Here is a 24081-nt window from a genome sequence, read left to right on the forward strand (position 1 = left end):
AAGTGTTCTTCCTTTTCCTTCATTGCTCTTCACTCATAAAATTTCATTTGCTTTCACAGAAGTCATAAATTGACAGAATCGAATCCATGCTTGGGTAAATTTAGAGGTTGTTTAGTATCAGTTTCAGTGTTTAAAAAATTATGGATAAAAGTGGAAGTTTAATTTCAAGACCATGAAAATTCTCATGGTGCAAGGCAAACTTGGTGCAAGCACTTGAAAATTCATAAATAATTCCGTGCTTTTCTTTAGTGGGGGAATACCCAAAGTTAATTTCCTGAGAAGCAAAAAATGGGTTTAGAAAAGAAAATCTCAAAGAAAAGAACAGCTGTAAAATTAGGGATTTTTTCACCATTGTACTGTTCATAAATTGACCTTTTGTGGCTTATCGAGAGAAATGCCAACTGAAACTTCATTCCTTAGAAATGCTGGCACAGTGAGGCAAATGCTGGAGTCAAAGAGGAATGTAGGAGAGAGCACACCAGCAACTTTTCAAGCCCCTGTGAATCCAGGTAAGAAACTCCCTATGGACTATGAACACATTTCTTAAGAGTTTTATTACTTTCCAGTGAAGAAGTAACTAACTAAACAGAGCAAAACCGATTTTATTCCTCTTTTCTGACATGAAAAATCATTATTTTTAGCTCTCTGGCACATTCCCAGTTTGTATTTGTGTAGTGTGCTTACCAGGTATGGGAAAAAATGTGTTGATTTGGCCAAGCAGAACTTGTGGTAAATTAGATGCTTCAGGAGACTGCATACTGAGTATGGCAGGAAAACTGGCTGCCAAGAACTGAAACACATGGCTCGGGCCCCCTATTGTACTTGATCATAATAGAATGCTGACAATATCCTTCCTTCTACCTAATGACTGCAGAAATTGAGTGGGAAACTAAAGAGCAATTATAAACCCTGTTTCTTAAAGGAGTCATGTTGAAAAATGGAATTTCTAGATTAAAATTTTATAAGGAATATAGATTCAAACTCACCATTAATTATATTCATTATAGTCTCACTGTCCTTGGTTGTAAAAATAGTTTGTTTAATATTGAATGCTGGATCTTTCCCACAGGATTATCTCATAATTTGCATGTAGTGGCTTTCAGTAGTGTATTTTGCTCCTGATCTCTAGAATTAATCCTGAAATTTTGTTGCATAAAAGTGAATATGTTCTCTGACACATTAATATTTGGTTTTGGTAGAACCCTCTGGATGCAAGGTCCTACCTAAACAAGGCAAGTTAGTCATTACTGGCATAGTTCTTCTTTTCTTGTGTTTTGTGAAGCACCAGTTGCTCTGCCATTTGTGTAATGGGTGTTTAAAATGCAGTATTTTGTGTTTTCAACAGTTAAATCCTGGGGCTTTCTTCAAGCCTGTGTCATAATTCTTTATATATCTTTTTTTCTGGTATTTCTTATAAACAGAAATGCAGTATTGACTGTATCTTTAACCAGGCCATTGAATATCAGTGTTCAACAGAAAAATTCTATCTATAGCATTTATTTGCAAAAAAAAAAAAGTAATTATACACCACCTTTTCGTGGAATCATAGAATGATTTGGGTTGGAAGGGACCTCTAAAGATCATCTATTCCAACCCTACTGCCATGGGCCAGGATCTCTTTCACAAAATTATGTTGCTCAAAGCCCTGTCCATCCTGACTTTGACACTTAAAATGATGGGGCATTCACAGCCTCTCTGGACAACCAGTTCTAGTGACTCACTGCCCTCATCATAAATTGCTTCCAGTTGTGTTGCAGTGAAACTTCCCACTTGATTCAAGTGCTTAATTTTTTTATTTATTTTTTTGTGTGTAGTGCCTGCTTCCAGTCTTGCTGCTTCTCCAGCAGTTGTCAGTGGACATCCTAAGCTTCAGACTCCAGTGTCCTCCACCAGCTCTTTGACAACAACAGTGCTTCCCTCAGCTAACACGGCTACGGTTGTAGGCACTAACCAAGTGCCCACTGGCAGCACTCAGTCAGTGGCTGTCTCATTGCAGTCTTTGCCCGTAATCCTGCATGTACCTGTTGCGGTGTCATCCCAGACTCAGCTCCTGCAAGGCCACACAGGGACTTTGGTCTCTAACCAGCAGTCAGGCAACGTTGAATTTATATCTGTACAAAACTCGTCTACAGTTGGTAGCCTTACCAAAACTACAGTGTCTTTGGCATCAACTAACACGACTAAACCAAATAACATCCCACATGTGCCCAGTCCTGGTATTCAGAGGAACTCTACAGTCAGTGCTGGGTCAATAGGCACAACGTTGGCAGTACAGGCTGTTCCTACTACACATCCTGTTGCCCAGACCACAAGGACTTCTTTGCCCACAGTGGGTACTCCAGGACTTTATAATGCGACCGCCAGTCGAGCGCCCCTACAGATGAAGCTTCCCCTCTCTGCATTTAGTAGTACAGCTCCTACTGAACCACCCACTGTTGCAGCACCCAAGATTGGTAAGTTATGCTTGAATGTTGACACTGGGAAAGGAAGATAGTGGTCAGAGGGAAACACAAAACTGCACTCTGTGGAAAATTGTTTGTTAATGTGTTTTACAGAGATGGTTCTTCTAGGTTACGTTTCTGCTGAAATTTTCAAGATCAAAATCATCTCTATGATAGATCTGTTTCAGATGTTGTAAGCTTTGTTGTATTTGGAATTTGATTTATATAATTCCTAGCATGAAGTCAGAAACGCCTATTCTACCATTAAGAACTTGGTATTTATTTTTAATACAGCCTCTCAGAATAATATGAACTGCCTTTCTAAGCAAAGGCATACTGAAAGTATAATAGTAACTTAATTTTCACAACACTTAAAAATAAACAGAACAGGAGAAAAAAACAACTGAACACTAGTTCCAAAGGACTACACTTACAGTATTTAAATAAAGTCTCTAAATACAATAAATGTTCGAATAACAATATTTAGATTAATTATTTTAAAATACTTCTTTTCAATGGCCATGCCCTGATGGTTCTCTGCACTTTTGATTTTACATACCTTGAATTTTTTTTTCTAAGAGGTCTTCAAGATTTGTAAGTGAGCTGGAGTTACAGCAAGTTCCTCATTGGCACAATATAATGTTAGAAGGAACTCAAGCAGAGCTTGACATCAGAAGTAGTTTCATTTCATTTTCCTGTATCTACATTACCTGTGCTGAAATATGTGCTCCCTAGAGTTAGACATTTATGTTTTGTATTGATTCTTAGCTCTAAAGTAAATGGAAGTGATTTAAGACATCATAAAAAGGGTTGTGACTGATGAGAGACAGTGACAAATGGGAGGACCTATGTGTCCAAAGAATGTCTCATTTTATGCAGTTCCCATAGACTAACTTTATACCCCAGTAGTTTTCCCACCAGAATTAAAACACTGATTTGGGCCAACACTGTTGCGAATAAGCTCTGGTTAAAATGAAAAGGAATGAGAACAGAATTTGGATTTATATATTTACATCAAATATTAAAGCAACTTCTTCTTAAATTGCTAGTTTAATGTTTGGCTGAGCTAATAAAGGTAGTCAGTCTCCCTGTCTCAGTTATGTATTTTGCAGTCTGTTTAACCATCCATTTTTCAGTCAGGTTTTTTTTGTACAAAAATATTTACTAATTTTATTAATTTTCAGTTTAACAGCTTATATTTTTGCATACAGCGGGAGGAGAGGTTGGAGTTATACTTTGTCCTCAGGCAAGGAAATTGTTCATAAAACACTTTTAATACACTGTCAAACTTAGAAGGAAGGGAGCACATTAATCAGACTTGAATACTTGTAATTGAAAATTGGGGCTAAATGTAAAATATGTTATTATTTTGCATACATACTGAATGTTTAGTATCAAATAATTTTGAATATTGCCTTCAAATTTGTCTAGTGGGTAGCAATAATTAGTACTGATCAGATACTGCAAATGAACAATTTCTTGACCCCTCAGAAAACCAGACAAGCAGGCCACCAACAGATACTTCGGCAAACAAGCGACCTGCTGAGGGAACAACACAGGTAGGCTGTTGATTGTTTCTATATAAAATTCTAAAGTTACAATCCACAGGAGAAAAGTTCTTTACCTTTATTGCTTATAATGAAGCAATTTTAGTTTCTTTTGTGCCATCCTTTCTAGTTTCTCTCAGTTTATATTTTTCTTCTTCTGATTCACTCTTATTTGGAGCATGAGCTTCTGATAATTTTTTCAGAAGTTTTCTGTTGGGGTTTTTGTAGGTAGACGAGTTGGTAAATCAGGAGCAGACTAAAACTTGTCTGATACAACAGAGCAAGCATACAAAGAAAAGACTCCCCAATCTTTGTCTGAATGGCTTGAACTTAAAGTTACAAATATTTTATAAATTATTGCAGTGCTCTCATTTCCATACTAATTCAGAACTTAAAATTGGAATTCTAATGTTTGGTTGTCATATATCATGGGAGGGGAAAAAAAAAAGGAAAAGAAACCTTCTTCAGGAATAGCTACTTCATAATAAAGGATAACTTGCAGTACTTCTGGATTCCTTGTCTAAAATTTGTTGAACTTGCTTTGAAATTTCAAGTCTGAAATTAAGCTATTAAAATTCTTCATAAATAATTTTCTTTCTGTTTACAGATGTTTCACAAAGCACCTCATACTTAACTATTGCTCTTAACCAGAAGTCATTTTATTAAGGGGAATAAAATTAATTTCTTCCAGCCAACATTTCCAAATTCATTAGTGTCTCAAGGTACAGTTAATCTAAACTGTATTTCAAAGCAAGAAGAAATATACTGGACAATATTCTGGTTTTCACCTGTTGAAAGTAGTCTGGCAAAAGTAGCCAGTATTTTAGAGTATAAACTGTGCCTCACTCTTACCTTTCTATTAAGGCATTTCAAAAAGAAAAGTTGTTTGGAACCTCATTTTTCAAAGATACCTGTGGATTATAGCTATTAAAACTCTTGTCAGTACTTAATATGTAGGAAATCCAGTGCCATAATGGATGACAGTAGTACAGTTTTAAGATTTAATTTTCAGTATAAGATGCATATTCTGGAATTTTTCTTCAGTTAGAGCCTGAAACCTGGAAAAAATTTGGAAAGAGAGATTGTGTATGATAGTGGTATTTAGCAGTGGAAGGTGAACTAGGAGGAGGGAAATAAAAGGCATAGGTTGTTTTCTGGTTTTCAGTCTTCTGTTGTGTAGTGTATTTTCCAGGTTTGCTTTCCGTGAAATCAGTTAAAGCATGTGTAATGTCATGGTTAGAAAAGAAGGACCTGATGCATTTTAATTGGCTAGTGAGGTATGGAATTGACTTGCCATTCATTTGAAAAATCCAGTTAATGCCACCTGCTTTTTCTTACGTAAAATCCAGAATATTGTATATTACTCCACACTTCGCAGCTCTCAGATCAAAAAGTAGTTCGCTGTGTGCCGTATACCTGTGGCATGTTTGATGGTACAACTTTGATCAATTGTTTCAAAAAGCAGTTGAAACAGGAAGAGACTTCATCAGAAAATAAAGAAGCAGTAGAAGCAGCACAGACGAATTTTAACTTCCCTGAGGATGTCCTCTTTGGATTGGAGGAAGAGGAAGAGGATGCTAAGAGCATCAAAAACACCCACAAGCAGACTGGCTGGGCAGCTAACCTGTTAAAACAGTGGCTGGCCAAAAATGGCAAGGATCCTAGCTTTGAATTGGTTCCAGTAAGTGAACTCAATGATATCTTAAGAGAGTTTTATTACACTATAAGAAATCACGATGGAAATACCTACAGCGTGGCAAGCTACAAGTCAATGCGTGCTGGCTTAAACCGGCATCTCAAAATGCCACCTTATAATCGTCAGATTTGCTTAATGAAGGACAAAGAGTTTGCGAGTGCAAACATGGTGTTTGTGAGCGTGCTGAAGATGCTGCGCATGCAGGGGAAGGATGAGACTCACCACCATCCTCCTATAGCTGCCGAGGACTTGCGTAAGATTAAGCAATCTGGTGTGCTGGGTTTGCACAGTCCACTGGCACTCGTCAACAAGGTGTGGTTTGATTTGCAGTTGCATTTTGCCAAGCGAGGGAGGGAGATTCTAAGAGATCTGGCTCCAGATGCATTTGTTGTTGAGAAGGACAAGAATGGGCGTCGATATGCTATGTTTAGGTATCCTGGCAAAGGAAAAAATGGCGAAGATCCTCATAAAATGGGTAAAATGTATGATATGCCTGGGGACCCAAACTGTCCTGTTTTTTCCTTGGAACTTTATTTGTCCAAGTTGCCTCCAGAGCCCCCTGCCTTTTACCTGCACCCTCTAAAGCTAACGTCAGAGCAAATGCAAGAACAGCCTGTCTGGTACAAAAGAGAACCGATGGGTGTGAACTACCTGGGCACCATGATGCCCAGGATAAGTGTGGCAGCCAGGCTCTCTCAGCGGTACACCAATCATTCTCTCCGAACTACCACCATCCAGCTACTGTGTGAAGCAGGACTGGGGCCTAGAGAAATAATGACAGTGACAGGCCATCGCTCTGAGTCTGCTATTAGACACTACTGGGGATCTGCAGAGGTTCACTACAGGGCCTGGTCAGATATAATGGGAAATAATGCCCCCAGTTATCGATATAGCAAGATCCCAAATGAAGTGATAAAAGAATCAGTATCTGGCGCATCCACCTCTTCTGTGAAACATGTTGTTCTAGAACAAAACAAAATTTTATTCCCTGCAAAATCTGTGGTGCCACCTGGCACTAACTCTGTGGCTTTAGTCCCTGAGGGACACCCAGCTCTGAATTGCAGAAGCCCCATCCTGTTGAACCACAGTTCTTCCAAGGTGTTTCTCCCCAAGAGCATGACTGGTGGGAATCTAACTGCCGGTCCCCTTCAAGGCTGTTGTAACAAACCTGTCTTTATAAAGCGTGTGATAAAGCAAGAACCAATGACTTGATGCTTCTGTAATAGAATCAGTTTCAGATGAATTGCTAAAATGGAAAAATTATCAGATTTGGTTTTTTACTTGGTCTACTAAGGAAATTTCTTATGGTCTAGTTCAGCAAGAAGTATCCTGTTTGCACTCAAGATGTGAGCTATGGAGCAGAAACTTAAACAGAGCAGGGCTTGGAGTTTGTATGACTTTTTGTGGCAGCTGGGACTCTTTCAAGTGGCTGAGCAGAGCTATTTAAAAAACATTAAAGGGAGATACTGATTTCCACTTAGCTGAAGATATGCTTTCTTCACTAAGAGTGTGGCTTTTCTATTTTGTGAAGAGTGTTATTTATCATACCATTTTGTGCCTGCTGGCACTAATGTAGCATCTTAAAAATCAAATACTTGATTACTGAAGAGCACCAAGAAAGTAGAAGTTGAATGAAAATAGACACAGATGCACTACAAATATATACATACGTGTGAAAACACCTGGATTTGCTTAACCACTGTCACTCTCTGTTCAAATTATCAGACCTACCAGAGGACTGTGCCTTTATTTTATTTTTTTTAAAACATTCTTCTAAATTGATTTTCTCTGTGAGCTGCAGATTTGCAATGCAGGTCTTTTCCTATTTAATATTTTTGGCTTAGGATTCCAGTCATTCTGTTCTCCAAAGGCATTATTAATATGTGTGGTATTAAAATTGGGATCTCTCTGGTTGTGCATGAAATGGGGAAAACATTCTCAAAAGAGCTGAAAACAATTTCTTGCTTAAATGCCAGGTAATTAGAGTTTGAGTGTTGTCTCTGTGCCTAACTTGTGAGAGGCTTTTTTGTATTTCCTCTCACCAATCCCTTCACTGCATTTCACATCATCTTTGCGCTCTAGTCTTTGTCAGTGTAATATAAGTACATCCTGTTCTGCCCCACTGAATGCTGTCCAAATAATATTTTTGATTTTATCTTCTTCAGATTAGTAAACTGATCCTGTCATTATCTTTTCCATAGATTTTTACATGTTAGGAATTCTCAGGATAGTGGATGTGAATAATAATTTTCATCATAGATTCTGACAAGAGATCGTCCTGTAAATAAAAATAGAATACTGGTTATAGAATCACAAATTATGGTAGGCCCACTTTGGAAGAAGAAACAGTGTAGCATTTACAACTGTTTTCCATTATATTAACTGAGTGAAACAGACATTGCTTTGTCCTTTTCAAATGTGTGCACACATGCACTACATATTCATGGCTTATCACACAAAGGACTTCACTTGAAGTGTTGGTTTTGCTCAACAATGGACAAAATAGAGAAAAATCCCAGCAGAAATGACAAATTGACCATGATAAACTCTTAATTCTGTGGAGAACTTCCTTGCAGGGATAGGCTTTCAAATACTGAATGAGATTTATCACTCTGTTATAGTGTATACTCTATGTAGACACTGCTATAGTCTGTACAGAGAACTTGATGCCTGAAATGTTGGAGTTTTCATCTTTGCTTATAAGATTTACCTTTGCGGCTTTGTGTAGGTTATTCATACTTACTGCATCAATTTTCCAAAGTGTAAGACCAACACAGTGCTCCATTTTTTAATGGAACACGTTTGAAAGGTTTTAAAAGTTCTGTAGTGATCTTAAATTTACCTATGATTGAGATAGTTGATCTGATGTAATTGTTAATATAAAAATTACTTCTGCACAGTCCTACTTCCTTAGTAGGAGCATTAATTTGTGATATCAATGACTAGAGGAAAGAAAGCATGGATCATTTTGTCAAGCCTAAAGTAAATCAATTAGAGATGGTAGAGAAAGTGATCCTTTCTAACAGCTAGAAGAAAAAGTAGAAAAACAAAGGGCAAACAGTTCTCAAATTATAGAAGAACTGTGCACTAACTTATTCTAGGATATTTTAGGGTAACACAGATTTCCAAATTTTTGGGATTCATAGAATTCGTAAGTCAGCAAAACTAAATTTAATCCAAACTTTCACCAGGATGGGTATGTATTACTATTGCCCCCAAAAAATGTTTCCATCTTTGTCTTAGGTAGTTGCTTCTTCCAGCATACTGGCATTGAACATTTACCCTCCAGAAACAAGAAAAGTACGTTGCCAGGAGATGATTCTGTGTTCCCTCTTGCTGCATACCATGATCATACTGACCACACGCCCTGCTCTGGTTCTAACTGCATCTGGGTGACTTAGTGCAACAGCAAATTGCTGGTGGCTTCCTTCTTCAACATAAATCTAGTTGGTGATTAAAACAGGAAGAGGGACTCTCTTGGCCAGTTTTGGCATGTCTCTAATTCTTTTTGATTATCATTTGGCTTCTAACTTGACTTCCATTCTGTTGGCTTATAATTGGGTATTTCTGGATTCTCATTTGTTAAATTCTAATTCTGTTGGCACCAACTATACGGCGTCCTCTTACTACCTTCACTTTGAACCTGATTCTTCAGAACTACTGCCTGCAGTATAACTACTATACTGTAGTATAGTAGGTTTTGTATGGGAGAAGTTTTTTTAAATTAGAAAGTATTCCTCGTTTGGGCTGGAAGTATTGTTGCTTCACAAGACCCGGGATCATTGTTTACTAAGCTTTCTGGTAAAATTTGGATTAATTCTAGTTAGTAGAACATCTTTCTAACCTTCCAGAACTGAAAAATCTTTCTCCTGTTTCCCCTCCCACCTAAAGTGTTAAATGAATCTTTCCTACATGTATTTTATGTCTAGAAAAAACTGAAGTAAACCAAATGCATATTTTGCAGCTTTTGTATACTCAGTTTTGGCTGTGAGTACAGTAATGTGGAGAGCAAGGGGTAAAGTTTCTAGTCAGTGCTGTTCATGGCAGTACAAGTTATGCTGTGTGAGCATAATGAATTCTATCAAAATGGACATGAATTGTACTCCTCAGTTGCAGTATCAGCAGAGAACCTCAAACAGCAGAATAACAGAGTTTCTTGGGTTTTTTCCCATTATTTTTCTGCTATAAGCGAACCTGGTTGGTGAACCAACAGGTTAAGAATAGTTTGTTTAAACTTAGATTTAGACTTTGGCTGCAAATTTAATGCAAAATTGTCAATCATCATTTAAAATTCACTTTAAGAATCTGAATTTAACATATATTCTTTGATAGAAGTTTATCATCTGTGACTCTTGAATTTTCTAATTAGATCTTGTCCTAAAATAAGACTGTTTCATTTCAGTTGCAAAAAAATCCGTAAAAAGCAAAACCAACCAACCAGCCAATAATCCCTCACCAGAAAAAACCCAAACCAAAACAAAAAACCCAACACAAACAAAAAACAGCACTTAGTCTATGTCAACTAAATTAATACTGGCCGCTATGTTATTGATTAAATTCCATTTCTTTTGATGGAGGTGACCCTGAAAACAGTAGAGAATGACTGGTTCCTTACATAATACTTCCATAAATTTAGTTTTACATCTCATTTTCATAATTCAGCTTTTGTACTAGTGTTGTGAATCTAGAACTTGTTTTCTCGGTGCTTTCCTGTTAAGTTTGGAAATCTCAGCTGTTACTTTAAGGGCAACTCTAACTACTTTTTGTTTTTATGAACTTAGCATGGTATCTTAAAGTATGTTAAATTTTCTTTGCTATATGCACCTTCTCTGTACCATGTGAAGAGCTCCACTGTACATAGTGTCAAATACCTGAAGGGATTGGAAGGATGCTTTGAAATTGAATTTGTTCTTGGGTTTGTTGTGGTTTTAGTCTAATACCTCTGGTTATCCTGAACTGTACAGCTTCTCAGTAGTTGCTGTTTAGGTCAGCATAGTCAAAGTTTTCAGTATGCAGTTTGGACATGCGATTTTGCTGTATGACTGTTTCTTGTTTTTCAGCCTTTCTCTCTGCTTCTTGCTCCAAAAGGAGTGGCTGCAGGGATGTGGGAGGGGGCTTCTTACTACTTCTGTTAGTCTTTCATCTTCAGCTTTTTTCTGCATACAGAGAAATTTAAGGGTTGTTATTTGGTCCCAGTCATTTTACCAATGGCCGTTCCAGTGCCTCGGGTCCTTGAGTTGCATTTGAAGACATGACAAGCACTTTTAATGTATTGGGGTAAATATTATTGTTACAGAGGCAAAGGCATTTTTAATTATATAGCAAATCTTTACAATGGTTTTAAAGTATTTTAGTATGTATCCCAGTTATAGATACAGGAGTTATATATAATATATATAATATATAAATATAGCTATGGTATACTGAGAGAATCTATGAAAGCAGTTTTATTATACTGTAACATAAAGTAACAGGGAACAAATCTGAACAGGGTTTGATGTGTTCAAAATGTCTGGCATAAGTCAATGGTCAAGAATGTTTGCATTATATTTATCAAAACACCAGGTCAGGTGAATAGTCTTTTGTTTCTTGTTCCCTGCTTCATGTGCATCTTGCCCTCTTAAGGAGTAAATATCTTTTTCTGTCTAAATTTCATCTGTGCATTTCACTTTACAGCTACTATTAGTTTATTAAATAAAAGTCCACCAGCGTCCTATCCATTTCCCATTGCTTCTGACATACCTTGATTTGTTTGGTTGAACTACAGTTTAATTTATTTTGCTGACTATTGGAAATTCATCTGGTACAACATTAATAAAGTACATTTATAACTCCTATCTCTTTATTCTGCAATGTGTAACAAACTTTGTGAGTGTCTCTTGGGAAATAATGTGAGCAAAATGGATATGTCAGCTTACAATTTATAAGCAGCTATTAATTCTATGTTGTTGAAGCATTATTGATGAATATGTTTCCTTGAATTTCATGGTTTTGTCACTGAAAATAAACATATATAGTTATATATGTAAAATGGGCTGCTTGGCTTTTGTCTATGACCTTGGGGTTATGTTCACGCTGTTTAAAATGCCACTAGCTCTCGTCTGTTAGATAGAACCTTTGCCCAACACTAATTAGAAATCTGAATTATAAAGTTGTTAGCAGGGCATCAGGTAGCTGAATTGGATGGCTGTTCTAAGGAACACAGTTAAAGTGAATCCCTTATTGTGTGGCTTTTAAAGTGATTTGTCTTTCCCTGTGACTTACCTGCGTTACTTAAACCACCCCCAGCTACTGAGAGCAGCTTTAAATGGGTAAATATACTTGTGTATTGTAGGCCCAAATTTGTTATTTGGGGCCAAGAATTTTGGAGGAGATATTAAAACAATCTAATTGATTATGCCATTACTCCAGGCATGGAGCTTTAAAAAGCTGTGGTAAACTAATCTGAAAAGTATTATAAATATATTTACTTTTCAATAAGATGGTCTTCCACCATCCAAGACAGCCATCCCACATGATACTGTTGGGAAACTGTCAGTGAGTTTTGGGGAAATAAGGTACATGTTTCGCCTTCAAAGAGTAAGAACCAGTAAAGAGATGTGTGTGTGTGTGCACGTATGTTTGTGTTTATTATATACCCTTTTAACTGGCTGATAAAGGAAAAAGAGAATCACAGATGCAGAAAAATACTTCTAGCATTGTGTGAAGTGTTTCTTTGTAACTTCTAATTGGGACTAGGATTACTAGCATCTAAAACCAGCTATGCTGGCAACCAATCTCTTATTTGTGTTCTTGTTAATAGGGGTAGCCAGACCATCATCTGCTCTTTGCACCAAAGAAGTGAGAGGGTATATAACACTTAGGGGTTACTATAACTGGTTATTCACTTTTTCCGTGCTTACATTGTTCTTGTTCTGTAGGAAGTGTTGCACAGTACCAGTTAAGGGTAAGGGGAATGTAGCAATCTTGTGAATGCAACACATAAAATGTCTGTTAAAAGAGTTTTTTAGTATTATGCAAATATGCAACCACACACTATCAAAACATGTATTGCAGCACTGTGAAATTTTTTGTAAACTTTGATCATGGTAAACTGCTTCCTTTATTGCGTTATCGTTTTCCTTTTTACCTTGATAAGAGACAACAAATATATTTGGTACGTGGTTGAGTAGATTTTCATGACATCTTTGCAAGGCTGGAATAATTATTTCAGTTTTGTGGGAGTTACTGCATTGGAAAAAACAACGGTTGAGAATGATAAAGCTGACCCTGAAGTAGTCTGTGACTGTAATATGCTCAGAAATGTATAAAAAAAATAATTTTCACAATTGCTTAAACTGTGCTTGCAATCTGTAGTTTTGTATATGGATGACTAAAAATGAAATATTGACTTTATAATTACGCATACAAACACAGTTTTACCACCCTCTCTATGCACATCCCATTCCCGAGACATATTTTTAACATCACTCCCCATAATTTAAGATTGATTTTGCTATTATATAACGCCTTGGTGCATCATGTGTTATTGTGGTGGTATGATGCTTCATGAATTGTCTGGTTTACAACTTCCAGATTTTTTTCTAGTTTGGTCTTTTTTTCTAGTAGAAACTTAATAAAATTGTCTCCACTGTGTCAGTGTGCCACACATAGTCTTCAGAAATTTTATTTACTACCCTGAAATACGTTTTTTATTTTGCAATTTATTTTTTCATTGTTGCATTTTTTCCCCTTAATTTTTCACTTTTACATACTGAAATGTTCCTTTATGAAAAGCAGGTGGCATTACAATCAATAACCTTGTTATCTCTTTGTGATGAACTGAACTGTGGCGTTATATAATACCAAAACTTTTAAAATCGTATCTATCATATGTGAATAGAGAAGTGAATATTCAGAACTTTCTTCAAAAATACCAACTTGCAGCTTTTGGTTTTTCATGTGGTACAATACATGTGCATGTTGTTGAGCTGTTCAGTTTGAGCTTTAGAGGTTTCTTTCCCAGTTTTTTACAGTAGTTTGCCATTGGTGTATATGTGCTGTGGTGTTTTAACTTTTTCTCTGTTAAATTTCACAGTTGCAGTTACGGTGGGAGATAACTTCTTTTCTCAATATCATGTCTACCATATGTGCTTTCGCCCTTAAATTGTCTCCTTCCTTACATTTGTTTTCCTTGTGGTATTGGAGTAGAAAAAATTGTGGAGATAAGTGTCTGTAAAAAAGCTTTTTCTTTCTTTTCAAAATTGCAAATGACAAATCAACCTAATTTGTAGCAGTAATGATCTGAAAAAGTTGCTGGCTAGCAAAGCTAAGGTGATATTCTTTCTCCCACTCCAGTATTTTACAACAGTGCGAAGCAGTCTCTGCGAGTGGAAAAACAGTGTAGTGGTAGTAGCCTGTCTGAGTGTCCACACTTTTGTAGAGGCAGATGAGGAAACTGCTTCCAGAATCACTTGAACACCAGAACCAGCCCTTCATTTTATTGCGAGGCTGATGCCCTTCTGATTCCCCCTCATTAATATACTGTTTGCTAGTGTGTAGATTAATTATTTGATACTACAAGTCAATGGCATAGGGGATATTATGACAGTCTTCCAAAAGAAGGAAAAAAGTTCTTAATTATAAAACATTTACATTGGTTTTATTGCAAATCTTAATTGTGACTTCAGGTTCAGGTGACCCTGTATTTATCCATTTTTGACACGTTCCATGATTTTTATTACCTCTAAGAACCCCTTTTCTATTATACTTACTGTTTAAATTTCTGTAATATCCATATGACACCGGTTTTAGAAAGTCAATGTGCAATTATTTTCTTTATCAAGGAAAACTGTATTATTGCTGCTTTTTCCTAGCAATTATCCCCATAAGTATATCTTATATGTCAGTCCATCTATTTCTCAGTACTTTCTTCAATGCTTAAAAAGACTTTAGTGGCTGGGATTGGAAGAAAGCAGATATTATGTATGCAGTGGAAAATGCATGAAATTGTAAGCATAGGTAATTTTTACTGATTCTTTGTAGAAAACCCTGAAGTGTAATAACTGAAATATGAATAGCAATTTTATATAATTAGTTAATACAAAGTCTTGTTTCTAGTAGTTTTCCTGGTCAAGAAATCTGAAAATGTTAGTTTTAAGCAAAAGTTTTGCAGTTAGTAGACACTTAGAAATACCAATTTCTAATGTGAAGCGGTAAAAAATGCACAAACTTGAATAGTTGCATTCATTTTATGCATACTTTCCATTGTTTTAACTTCCATATGCACTATAAAGCAGTTTCCATGTAACTGATGAAGAGGAATTTAGAAGAGGTTATGACGTTTATTTCAGGACTTGGCAGGTTACACTCAGATACTTGAAAGAGATAAGTGTTTATGCTTTCAGTTTTGCCCTCTCTTCTAGGGTCTTTCAGTTGCTGCTTTCACAAGTTCTGTGCTTGCCATTAAAATACTTTTCCTTCACACTTGCCAAGTGAGCTGCTTGCCTGGGGCATCTTACACACAAACAGATCATTTCATGTTGGTAATTGCAGTAGGTGTGGACATGACTTTGCAGACTAAAGCAGCTGGGGCAGAGGGGCTGCAATTTGACAAGATTTTCTTAAAAGAGCACACTTTTCAAAACAGATTGTAAGTGTGAAGGGCCTTCTCCTTGGTGGGCTGTTTCAGGAAAAATGCACAACACTGAGAATAGCGAAGTAACTTTGCAGTACACTTAACTCATCCTTCCATACTTGTGGTGGTGCATGCTCAGATGCTGCATGGCTTGTTATTTTCTTTTCCCTTGCTATGTTTTTTCCTCCTCCTGCTTCTTTTTTTCATCTTTGTTTCTGCTCTTAGTTATACCTTGTGTCCTCACCCCCCACTTAGCCTTGTGTTTTGCCTTTTTCCTGCAAGTTGTGCGCCTTGTGTTGGGCTGGTCTGTGTTAGACTTCAGTATGAAGTATTCAGTTACAGGACATACTGCTTTTATGCAAAACATCTTAATTGCAAATTGAAGTTCACCTACCAGCTGAAGACTAAAGATGTGGTTATATTAAAACTGGGAAGTCAAGAAAAGATGAAGTCTTGTATTTTTCTCACTTTTTTGGTAAAGATTTTTTCACATATATGTTTAAAACTGGCATTTTAAAGTGGGATTTGTTAGGCTGAATTTTTAATTCAATTTTTAATTCACTTTTCTCATTCCATTGTTTTATGTTAAGATTTTTACACTGCCATGTAAAAAGAGAGAGATATTTAAACTAAGGCAACTCAGACACAATTGTGGTTAACTGGATGGTTCAGCCCATGATGTTGCTACTTCCAGGCTATACAAACTTTACTCACCTGCTATGGATAAAACAGATCCAAAATGGCAATATGAATGACAGTATTTTGGAGGATTTCTACTTACTTGGAATTTAAAGGCACATACATTAAGATACATGAGCTGTAAAGGGATGGAAAAGGGGGTTTGGTAGCTTACATTTCTTTTAAATCTCAATGTAAACCTTTTTCTGCTAGATTACTTGAAATTGCCCAGATGCTGTTGTAAACAATCAGTTTTAAGTGCAGCTTCTGTTTGGTATGGAGACAGGTGCTCTGGTTATGACAAATGATGACAGGTTGGCTTAGGGGGTTGTGATTTTGTGTGCTTTTGTTGGGTTTGGTTTTGTGTTTGTTATTTGTAAGTGTGACATTTTAAATATATACAGATCACTTTATATTGCTGTGATTGTTTTGTTTCTGTTTCAGCTTATTTGTATTCTAAGGTGTGTGAATCCTTTGTTACTAAGACTTGCTAGGCAATATGTGAACTAAAACATCAGGCATATGTTTAGGGGTCTTGTTAGTGGTTTTAAATATTTTACTAATGTGGCTGTACTGATAGAATGGTGTTAAGATGGCATCATCTTGTTCTTCTGCAGAGATCAGCTGAAGCAGTTTCATGTTGTTGGCTTCCTGTGTTTGGAGATAGCTAAAAAGTGATAGCAGACCAGAATGCTTTGACTACACTTTTCTGCTTTACCAGTGTCTACCCAAATGCTTGCTGAAATCTAATCCTAGGAGCTGAAAGACCTTGTTCTCTTGTTTCTGTTTTTGACACAAATGGAAGTGTTGTTTGTACATGACCGAAAGTCCAATGCCAGGCTCCCCCTTTACTTCATCAGAGCTGCAAGTGTTCTGAAGCTGGGTTCTAATTTTGCTCAGAGCAGCACATCTGAATCTCCATTTCTAATGTGTAACATGGCAGTCTTCTCCAAAGAATCCGATTCCCTCCTTTTTAAGGAAGAAAAGAGCAGTTGTTTCTCTGTAGTCTTTCCTCAAACGTAGTGCTGTTGTAAACTAGAGTTTTCACAAGTCCTTGTACTACAAAAATTTCCCTGAGAGAATTTCTGGGTAAAAAAGTCACGATACTAAAAAGGGGTGGTTTTGTTTTCTTGTTTGGTTCAGCACAGGGTTTTCTGAAAACACTTTATTACTTGCATTTCAGAGAGATGATGCCGTGTGGTTAAATTTGTAGGTCTTAACCATTCTTGTGGTATCAGTACTGCAAAAACATCTGGGATAAGGTGATAAAGTTGCTCTCTTAGATCATGGAGATGCTTAATTTTACTATGGGAAAGTAGTGTAGACCAATCTTCTAACACCTGATTGCCAGTTCTTTCTGAATTTCCTTTTCATTCCTGAATTTGAGATATCTACAAGTATCTGAAAACTGTGTGTGCCAACACTACAAAATACAGAAATGGATACTTCTCCTCCTTTTGAGTGTAGGTGGATGCTGCAAATAGTCAAAATCCTGACTGTTATGACAGGCATAATGAGCAGTCTGTTTTGTGTGGGGATACCCTGCCTATACCATGCTCCCCTAGGTAGGAAACACAATGTTCAGCTTTTTTGTTTTTTCAAATTTCCTTAAGATTTTCCTGTACCCCTGAATTTCATTTGAGGGAAATGCACAGTTGGTGAAGTAGGGGAATCTATCTAGTTGGGGAGGCTAGGGATACAGGACTTCATGGTGTGCTGTGTATTGAGTACTGCATCTGCTTGGAGTAGCTGGAATGTGTGTCCCAGAACCAGGACTGGGGGTGTACCACAGAGCTCTGCTTGAAGGCTTCCCTGCAGATCTGTAGCTCCTAGGATGGGCTGCAGGAAGAGCCTAACTACTTCTGGATAGCTCCTGTTGAGGAGGTTGCTATCCAGGCTAATTTAGTAAAAAGCCTTGAATAGTGTGGTCGGCTAAGAGGTCTTTCTTCCTGAGGATTGCATGTATGAGACCTTGTTGGCTGAGCTGATTTAATAGTTGCCTGTTTAACTAACTCAAGATTTGGCCTTCCAGACACACCAAAATAAAGAAATGCGTGCCATGACACTTGCTGACATGGAAATTCAGAGAACTTTCTCAAGTGGCACAGTCAAGTAGGGCTTCAAAACAGTTAGCTGTCATACAGAGTATTTTTCTAAGGATTTTGATTCCCTTGCAGAGGAAGAATTGAAAGGAAATTACTTCTGACTAATCTCTTTTTTAGTGATAAGAAATCAGTAGCTTGGTGTTAGGTTTTTTTTTTTTCTCCAGTTCCTTATAGATCTCCCTCTCCATTTTTCAATCTGCTTTCTCCTGGCAGAGAGAGCCGTGGTTCAAAATACACATTGTTGGCTGGGAAGATCATCAAGTTGGAATGAAATGCCTCTTGACTTTATGCTAATCAGTTTATCATTGATTATTTTAATGTGCCTTTTTCTTAAGCTTCTAAGTGGTTAAATCAGCTCATCATACTAAGAAACCTGTAGCTAGAAAGTATTTTAAATAGCAATCACTCAACAGAAGAATTCCATGGTTAGTAATTCTGAAATACGTTTCTCTGTGTATAGGAAAGATGAGTCCCTGTAGAGCTCTGTTCTATCACCTGTGAACATAAGTAGTTAGATATTTCTTACTCAAATCTTGTATTGTATTTTATTAGCAGCATTTCATCAGTGGCAGCATCAGAACTTAAGGCAAAAAGAAGCCAGGTTGTAATAATGCATAGTAAAGAGAACTGTCATGCCAGGCACTCCAGATTCAGTGAGTGATAATTCAGGCAGCTTCTGCTTGCATTTACTAATCGTACAATACCTCTTTTTGCTTCTCCTCAGAGCCTTGCCTGTGTAAGAATTGCCTTTCAGACTTCCTTAAAGGCTTCGTTTTGCCCAAATGAAAGGTCACAGAACAGATAATCTCAGTGCTTAGGCTTTGTGCATCTGTCACCATCTGACTGCACAGAAAAATCTCTAATATTCTTAGGGACCATGTCAGCATTAGTACAGACTATGTGGGTCTGATAACTTACGCTTTTTTCCATGTTAATTGCTCAGAGATTTTTGATAATTACAGTGTTTTTGTAACTCTTTGTGTTAAGGAAACTTGTTGACTCTAATTCATAAATCAGTAGCAGTTCAGTCCAACAATAAGTGATAATCTCTTCCACAAAACAACAAGAAGAAGATACCACAACTAAATTTTGTAGCAAGTTTAAGGAAGTAGAAACTGATATAATCACGATTTTTTTCTAGAAAGTATATTTAAAACCACAGAAATATGTAAGACCTCTCCCATATTATTTTCATCACCTAAGGGAAAATGTTGATAATCCCCACAGTCTGACCAGCCAAGGGACAGCAGTTGATCTAGAAGATAAATGTTGTTTGGTGGTCTCCTAGGGCTTTTTGTTAAAACATTTAACCTCTGCAATAGCTTAGAAGATCCCTCTATGCTCTCTAAAGGGATGGTTAAAAATAGATTTGTATGTAGAATAATAGAATGCTAAAATTTGTCATAATGGGTGAGAATACAGTAATGAAATTACTGGGTACAATTGGAGTTTTCTGATGGCTTTTGATATGTTTTGTAAGCATAGAAGTTCCAGCTTGTATGCTTACAAAAGCTTTCCCTTTTTCTTAATGTGAAGTCAGTGTCTTTTTAAGTACACAGGCCAAGCTGTCTCAAAATAAGTAAATATATTGTCCTCATGACTGCTCTGTCAGAAAGTTACACCACTACAGAGGAGAGCGCAGATTACAACTGGATTAAAATGTTAGGAGTCATAGTTGAAATATACTTTATAACAGCAAATTGTTATGCATTGAGCTGTAAAACAGCAATATGCTACTATTCATCAGGGTTTTTACTCCTTCCAAAGCTGAAAATAGTTTAATACTTGTTACTGCAATACAGTCGTTTGGTTATCGCCCATTTTTCAAGTCCTGGGATATTCGTCTGAAATTACCTTCTCTTGCTCTCATTTCATCAGTTCCTTTCTAATAAGTATCTGAGACCTCTCCTGAATGTTTAATATGTGTCCCTTTTCCACCTGTGCTCCCTGGATTTGCTTTTGCAAAACGAAGGAGTTTTGTCTTTCAGAGCGGGAAGTTCACAGGAAGTGAATCAGGAGGTGTCATTGACCTTACACTGGATGAAGAGGATGACAGTGCTTCTCAAGGTACGTGAAAAATACTTTGCTAGCTGCAGGGATAATTGAGCTGCAAGTGTTATGTCATCCCGTGAATGACAGAAAGGAATAAACTTCTCTTTCTGCTTAGTGTATTTTTTTCCTTGGTGTTTCAGTTAAATAGGACTCTTGTTTAAAAATTCTCTTAGATGTTAAATAAAAGGACTAAAAGTCTTTTAAGATTTTTACTGTTCCTTTAATTTAAGTATTATCGGTATCTATGTTAAAATACCTCAGACTTGGGGAGTAGTTTGAGATGTTTGAGTTCTTGATATTTTAGAAAGCTCTTCTAGATGTATTTATTTTTTCTGTTTACTGATTATAATTAAAGCCCTTTTAATTCTACAGCTGATACTTAGGCATTAGAGTATTACAGCTTCTAATCTTTTGTTTAACTAACACTTTGTGTGCAAGAGTTTACAGACCAAATGCAAACTGTTGTTTGCTTTAGGACTGTATGCCAAGAGCAGAGTAAATATAGTCGTGCTCTTATATACTTTGGCAGTTTGGATGCACTTCATCTTGTAAAAAAACACATTTCTTTTTACATAAGTCTTGTGTAAATGTAGGCCAATCTAATTATAGTTAGCATTGGATTAATGAAGAATGAAGTACTTCAGAGAAGTAATGAGTCTCTACTTAAGACCATGTATTGTGCTGCCATTTTCGTTGGAAAGAAACATATTTCTACTACTGGAGATAAACTTTTCTGTCTGTCTGGTCTCTAAATGCATGTCCCTGTGCTGCATTCTAAAATCCACCCACCAAGAAGTTTGATTCCTCTGGACAACCGTGATAGTTATTTCTCTAGCTAGTGCATTCAAGTTCTACACAAACATTCTTAATAGCTTGACTTGCTTTGTATTTGTATTACGCAAATGTAGAAAATCATATTGGCATGTGGTAGCATTTCTTCCAGTGAGGAAGAAATTGTAGAGTTATAGAATGGTTTGGGTTGGAAAGGATCTTTAAGATGATCTCCTTCCAACCCCCCCCTGCCGTGGGCAGGGACACCTCCCACTAGACCATGTTGCTCAAAGCCCCATCCAGCCTGGCCTTGAATAGTTCCATGTGATGTTATCACCAAAAGGGGAGTGTGAGGTATACAAGTATTAGGAAAGCATGATGCAATTCAGATAGCTGTCTGGTTCTCTTATCAGTAGAGGATACGTGGTGCACAGTGAATTGAGTATGAGCCAACAGTGTGTTCTCATTTCAATTTAAGTATTCCCCCAGGCTGGCACTGGTGGAACCGCAGCTGAAATACGGTGTCTAGTTTTGGCTCCATCTTCTTCAAACTCAGAAGAATTGTGGTAGCACTGGAGAGGGCCTCACTCATGGTGTCAGGATGGTGAGGGCCGGGAGTGCACAACCTGTGAGAAGAGATAACAGACCAGGGCATGTTTGGCTAAGAGCAAAGCAAGAGATGAGGTACTAAGCAGCCTTACAGCTACTTGGAGGGTACTTACAAAAATGACAGAGCACAGCTCTTCTCTGCAGTGCCAGATGATACATTAAGGGGCAGTGGCCATGAACTACAAGTTCAGGAAGTTCAAGTTCAGCTTCAGGAGGAAAGAAGTCACCATAGTGCTGCACAGAGGGATGGTAGAAACTCCCCTCTTGAATGTTTCTGAGATTCAGCAGGGTAAAACCACAAATCATTTGAATAAGTTGTTATTGACAGTCCAACTTCAACAAGAAATCGGACTACACAGCCAGTAGAGGTCCTTTTCAGCCAGGATTTTGAATTGATGAGCTGAGTGGCAGAATAGCTGACACAATCAAGTCTTTATCACTGTCATCTCTTCTGAGGGTTAGTTCTCAAAAAGATAAAAGAGGTGGTTGCTTTGGGACTGTGTAAGGCTGTCAGGTAAGGTTAAGCTCCCCAGTCCTGTTTAATACTCTGTAAAAGACACCCAGCAGATAGATCAAAATGGATTTGTGGTATGTTTTAAAGTAGCATGTCACAGTATTGTGATGTACTTCAGCTAATCATTTTCTATTTAAAGGTTTCTCAAAGTAACATTTTCCACAGTTTTTTTCCTTCCTAATTGCATTAAGTAGATGTTCACCTCACAATTGCCATAGAAGATAAACACCACAGTTGCACATACAACTGTAAGACTGCTTCTCTAGGTAGAAGTGCTACAGAGTTGTAGCCTCATTACAGCTTAATTCTTCCCCAATTTCTTTGTTGGGGCTTGAGCCAGTGTCTTAAAAATTTCTCTAGTGGGATATTGTGAGATTCTTTCCCCTTAGTTGTCAGGTGTTAGAAAATTGTCTTTCCGTTAGGAGGAAGGTTAGTGGGGTATTTTCATACTAGGTTAGCTCTTGTGTGTCTCTTCACTGCAAAGCAGAAGCTGATAGCCTGAAGCCAATGCAGATGAGTTCATCTTTAGAATTTGTGTGAGAAGTCAGTGGGTTTTTTACATAAGCTGTAGAAACATAGGAACCAAAACCCTTATAAAAGCTTGCATTTCACCATGCAGTGAGAACACAGCATTAGGATTTTTGAGCAAGTTTCTCAGGAATACGTTCTGATAAGAACTTCAAGGTTAAACAGAGGAAGAGTACACTTGTAACAGCTTTTGCATAATCATAAGCATCTATATACCTGTGGCCAAATATTTTTTCCACTGCACTCTGTTTACAGCAAATGTGGAGCAAGTTTTATTTTATTCTAGATTTACACAACCTCAGGATAGAAAATACCTTCAGCATTACGGTGTTTCCTGCAAGAATATTAGTTCAACACTAATTCAAATAGAAGAGGAACACTTACATAGTGTTCTTGGGAACACTTAGATCCTGATTATTTTCTTTAAGGCATTGTCACCCACATAAAAAGTAAACCTAATTCTGCTTATTTAAATCCTAATATCTACTAATATATAATAACATCTTCTGATGTGTGCAAGAATTAATGAAAATTGTGTAATTTTTGAGAAACCATGTTAAGAGTAATCTAGATACTTTCTGTCTGCAAATATCTTGCAATACTTGCACTTTGGACCTTGCTGTCTTTTTTTATAAAATACTTGTGTCGCACACTGCATTAAGTTATTTTGTATGAATATTAAAACAATTAATAGATTCAGTCTAAAGTGGGTCTGTAGTCTAAGATACATACATAAATGTACTCTTAACAACAGCTGTGTTCTGCTTTTTAATTATTTTGTAGGAAAAATTATGAAATACATAATCAATTTTCTATTTTATAAGGTGTTTTATCTGGTTAACAAATCTGTAGTTCACTGGATAATTTTTTTCTTATTCTTGAACATGCCTGTGGCATGTTTGCTGTTCTATAATCCAGCTATACCAGTTATGAACTAGTACACTATTCAGAACTCCTTTGTGCTATAACTGCAGTGTTATAGGCTGTTTCTGGCGTGGAAATTAGCCCCTCTTCTTTTCCATTTTTGTTTTAGATTAGGAGTTCTGCTTACACCTCCAGTAGTAAAAATTTCCATTTTATGCTCATTTCCATATTTTTCTGTCTCCTCTAGGTCCACATTTGCTTGTGAATATGATGCTGTGTTCATTTAATATTGCAACTGTTGCATGATTACTTCTAACCTTAGCCCTGTGCTTACTATGTACCCAGTCTTCCTTGCTGGTTTTTTTACTTAAATAGCCTTTGCCATTTGTGTCCATTTATTTAATGAAGTCTAGTTGGTTATCTGTCATCATTTCCAGTGGCTGGTGCAATGCTGACCTAGTTTCCAGTCACTGGAATGTCAGCAGGGCTCTTCTTGATTTGTCAAGGGTAAATGAAATTGCTCTGTGTGAAATTCAAAACAAAAGCAAAACTGGAAAAGCCCTCACATTTGTCGAGATTGTCTTCTTTCCTTGAAGCACATTTACAGCAGTATTCTTTAAAGGTTTTTGCTTGTTGGATTGTAAGTGCATCTTCCAAGTC

General features: G+C 37.0%; 1 protein-coding gene across 9 annotated transcripts in view; it reads left to right on the forward strand.

Annotated features, from left to right (window-relative positions):
* The window catches only part of LOC104696376 (activating transcription factor 7 interacting protein), an 88573-nt gene that overhangs the window by 52407 nt on the left and 12085 nt on the right, over positions 1-24081 (forward strand). For 6 of the 9 annotated variants that reach the window (XM_039571031.1, XM_039571034.1, XM_039571033.1 and 3 more), the window contains 4 exons: positions 421-509; positions 1815-2453; positions 3933-4000; positions 5451-20049. In XM_039571031.1, coding sequence (XP_039426965.1) covers positions 421-509; positions 1815-2453; positions 3933-4000; positions 5451-6896 — 2242 coding nt within the window. In that variant the 3' untranslated portion in view covers positions 6897-20049. Of the gene's footprint in view, positions 1-420; positions 510-1814; positions 2454-3932; positions 4001-5450; positions 20050-20071; positions 20151-24081 lie in introns of those variants that run through there. The other 3 variants (XM_039571036.1, XM_039571037.1, XM_039571035.1) reach the window with 2 other exon arrangements.

Source organism: Corvus cornix, chromosome 1A (genome assembly GCF_000738735.6).
Source record: "Corvus cornix cornix isolate S_Up_H32 chromosome 1A, ASM73873v5, whole genome shotgun sequence".
NCBI classification, from domain to species: Eukaryota; Metazoa; Chordata; class Aves; order Passeriformes; family Corvidae; genus Corvus; species Corvus cornix.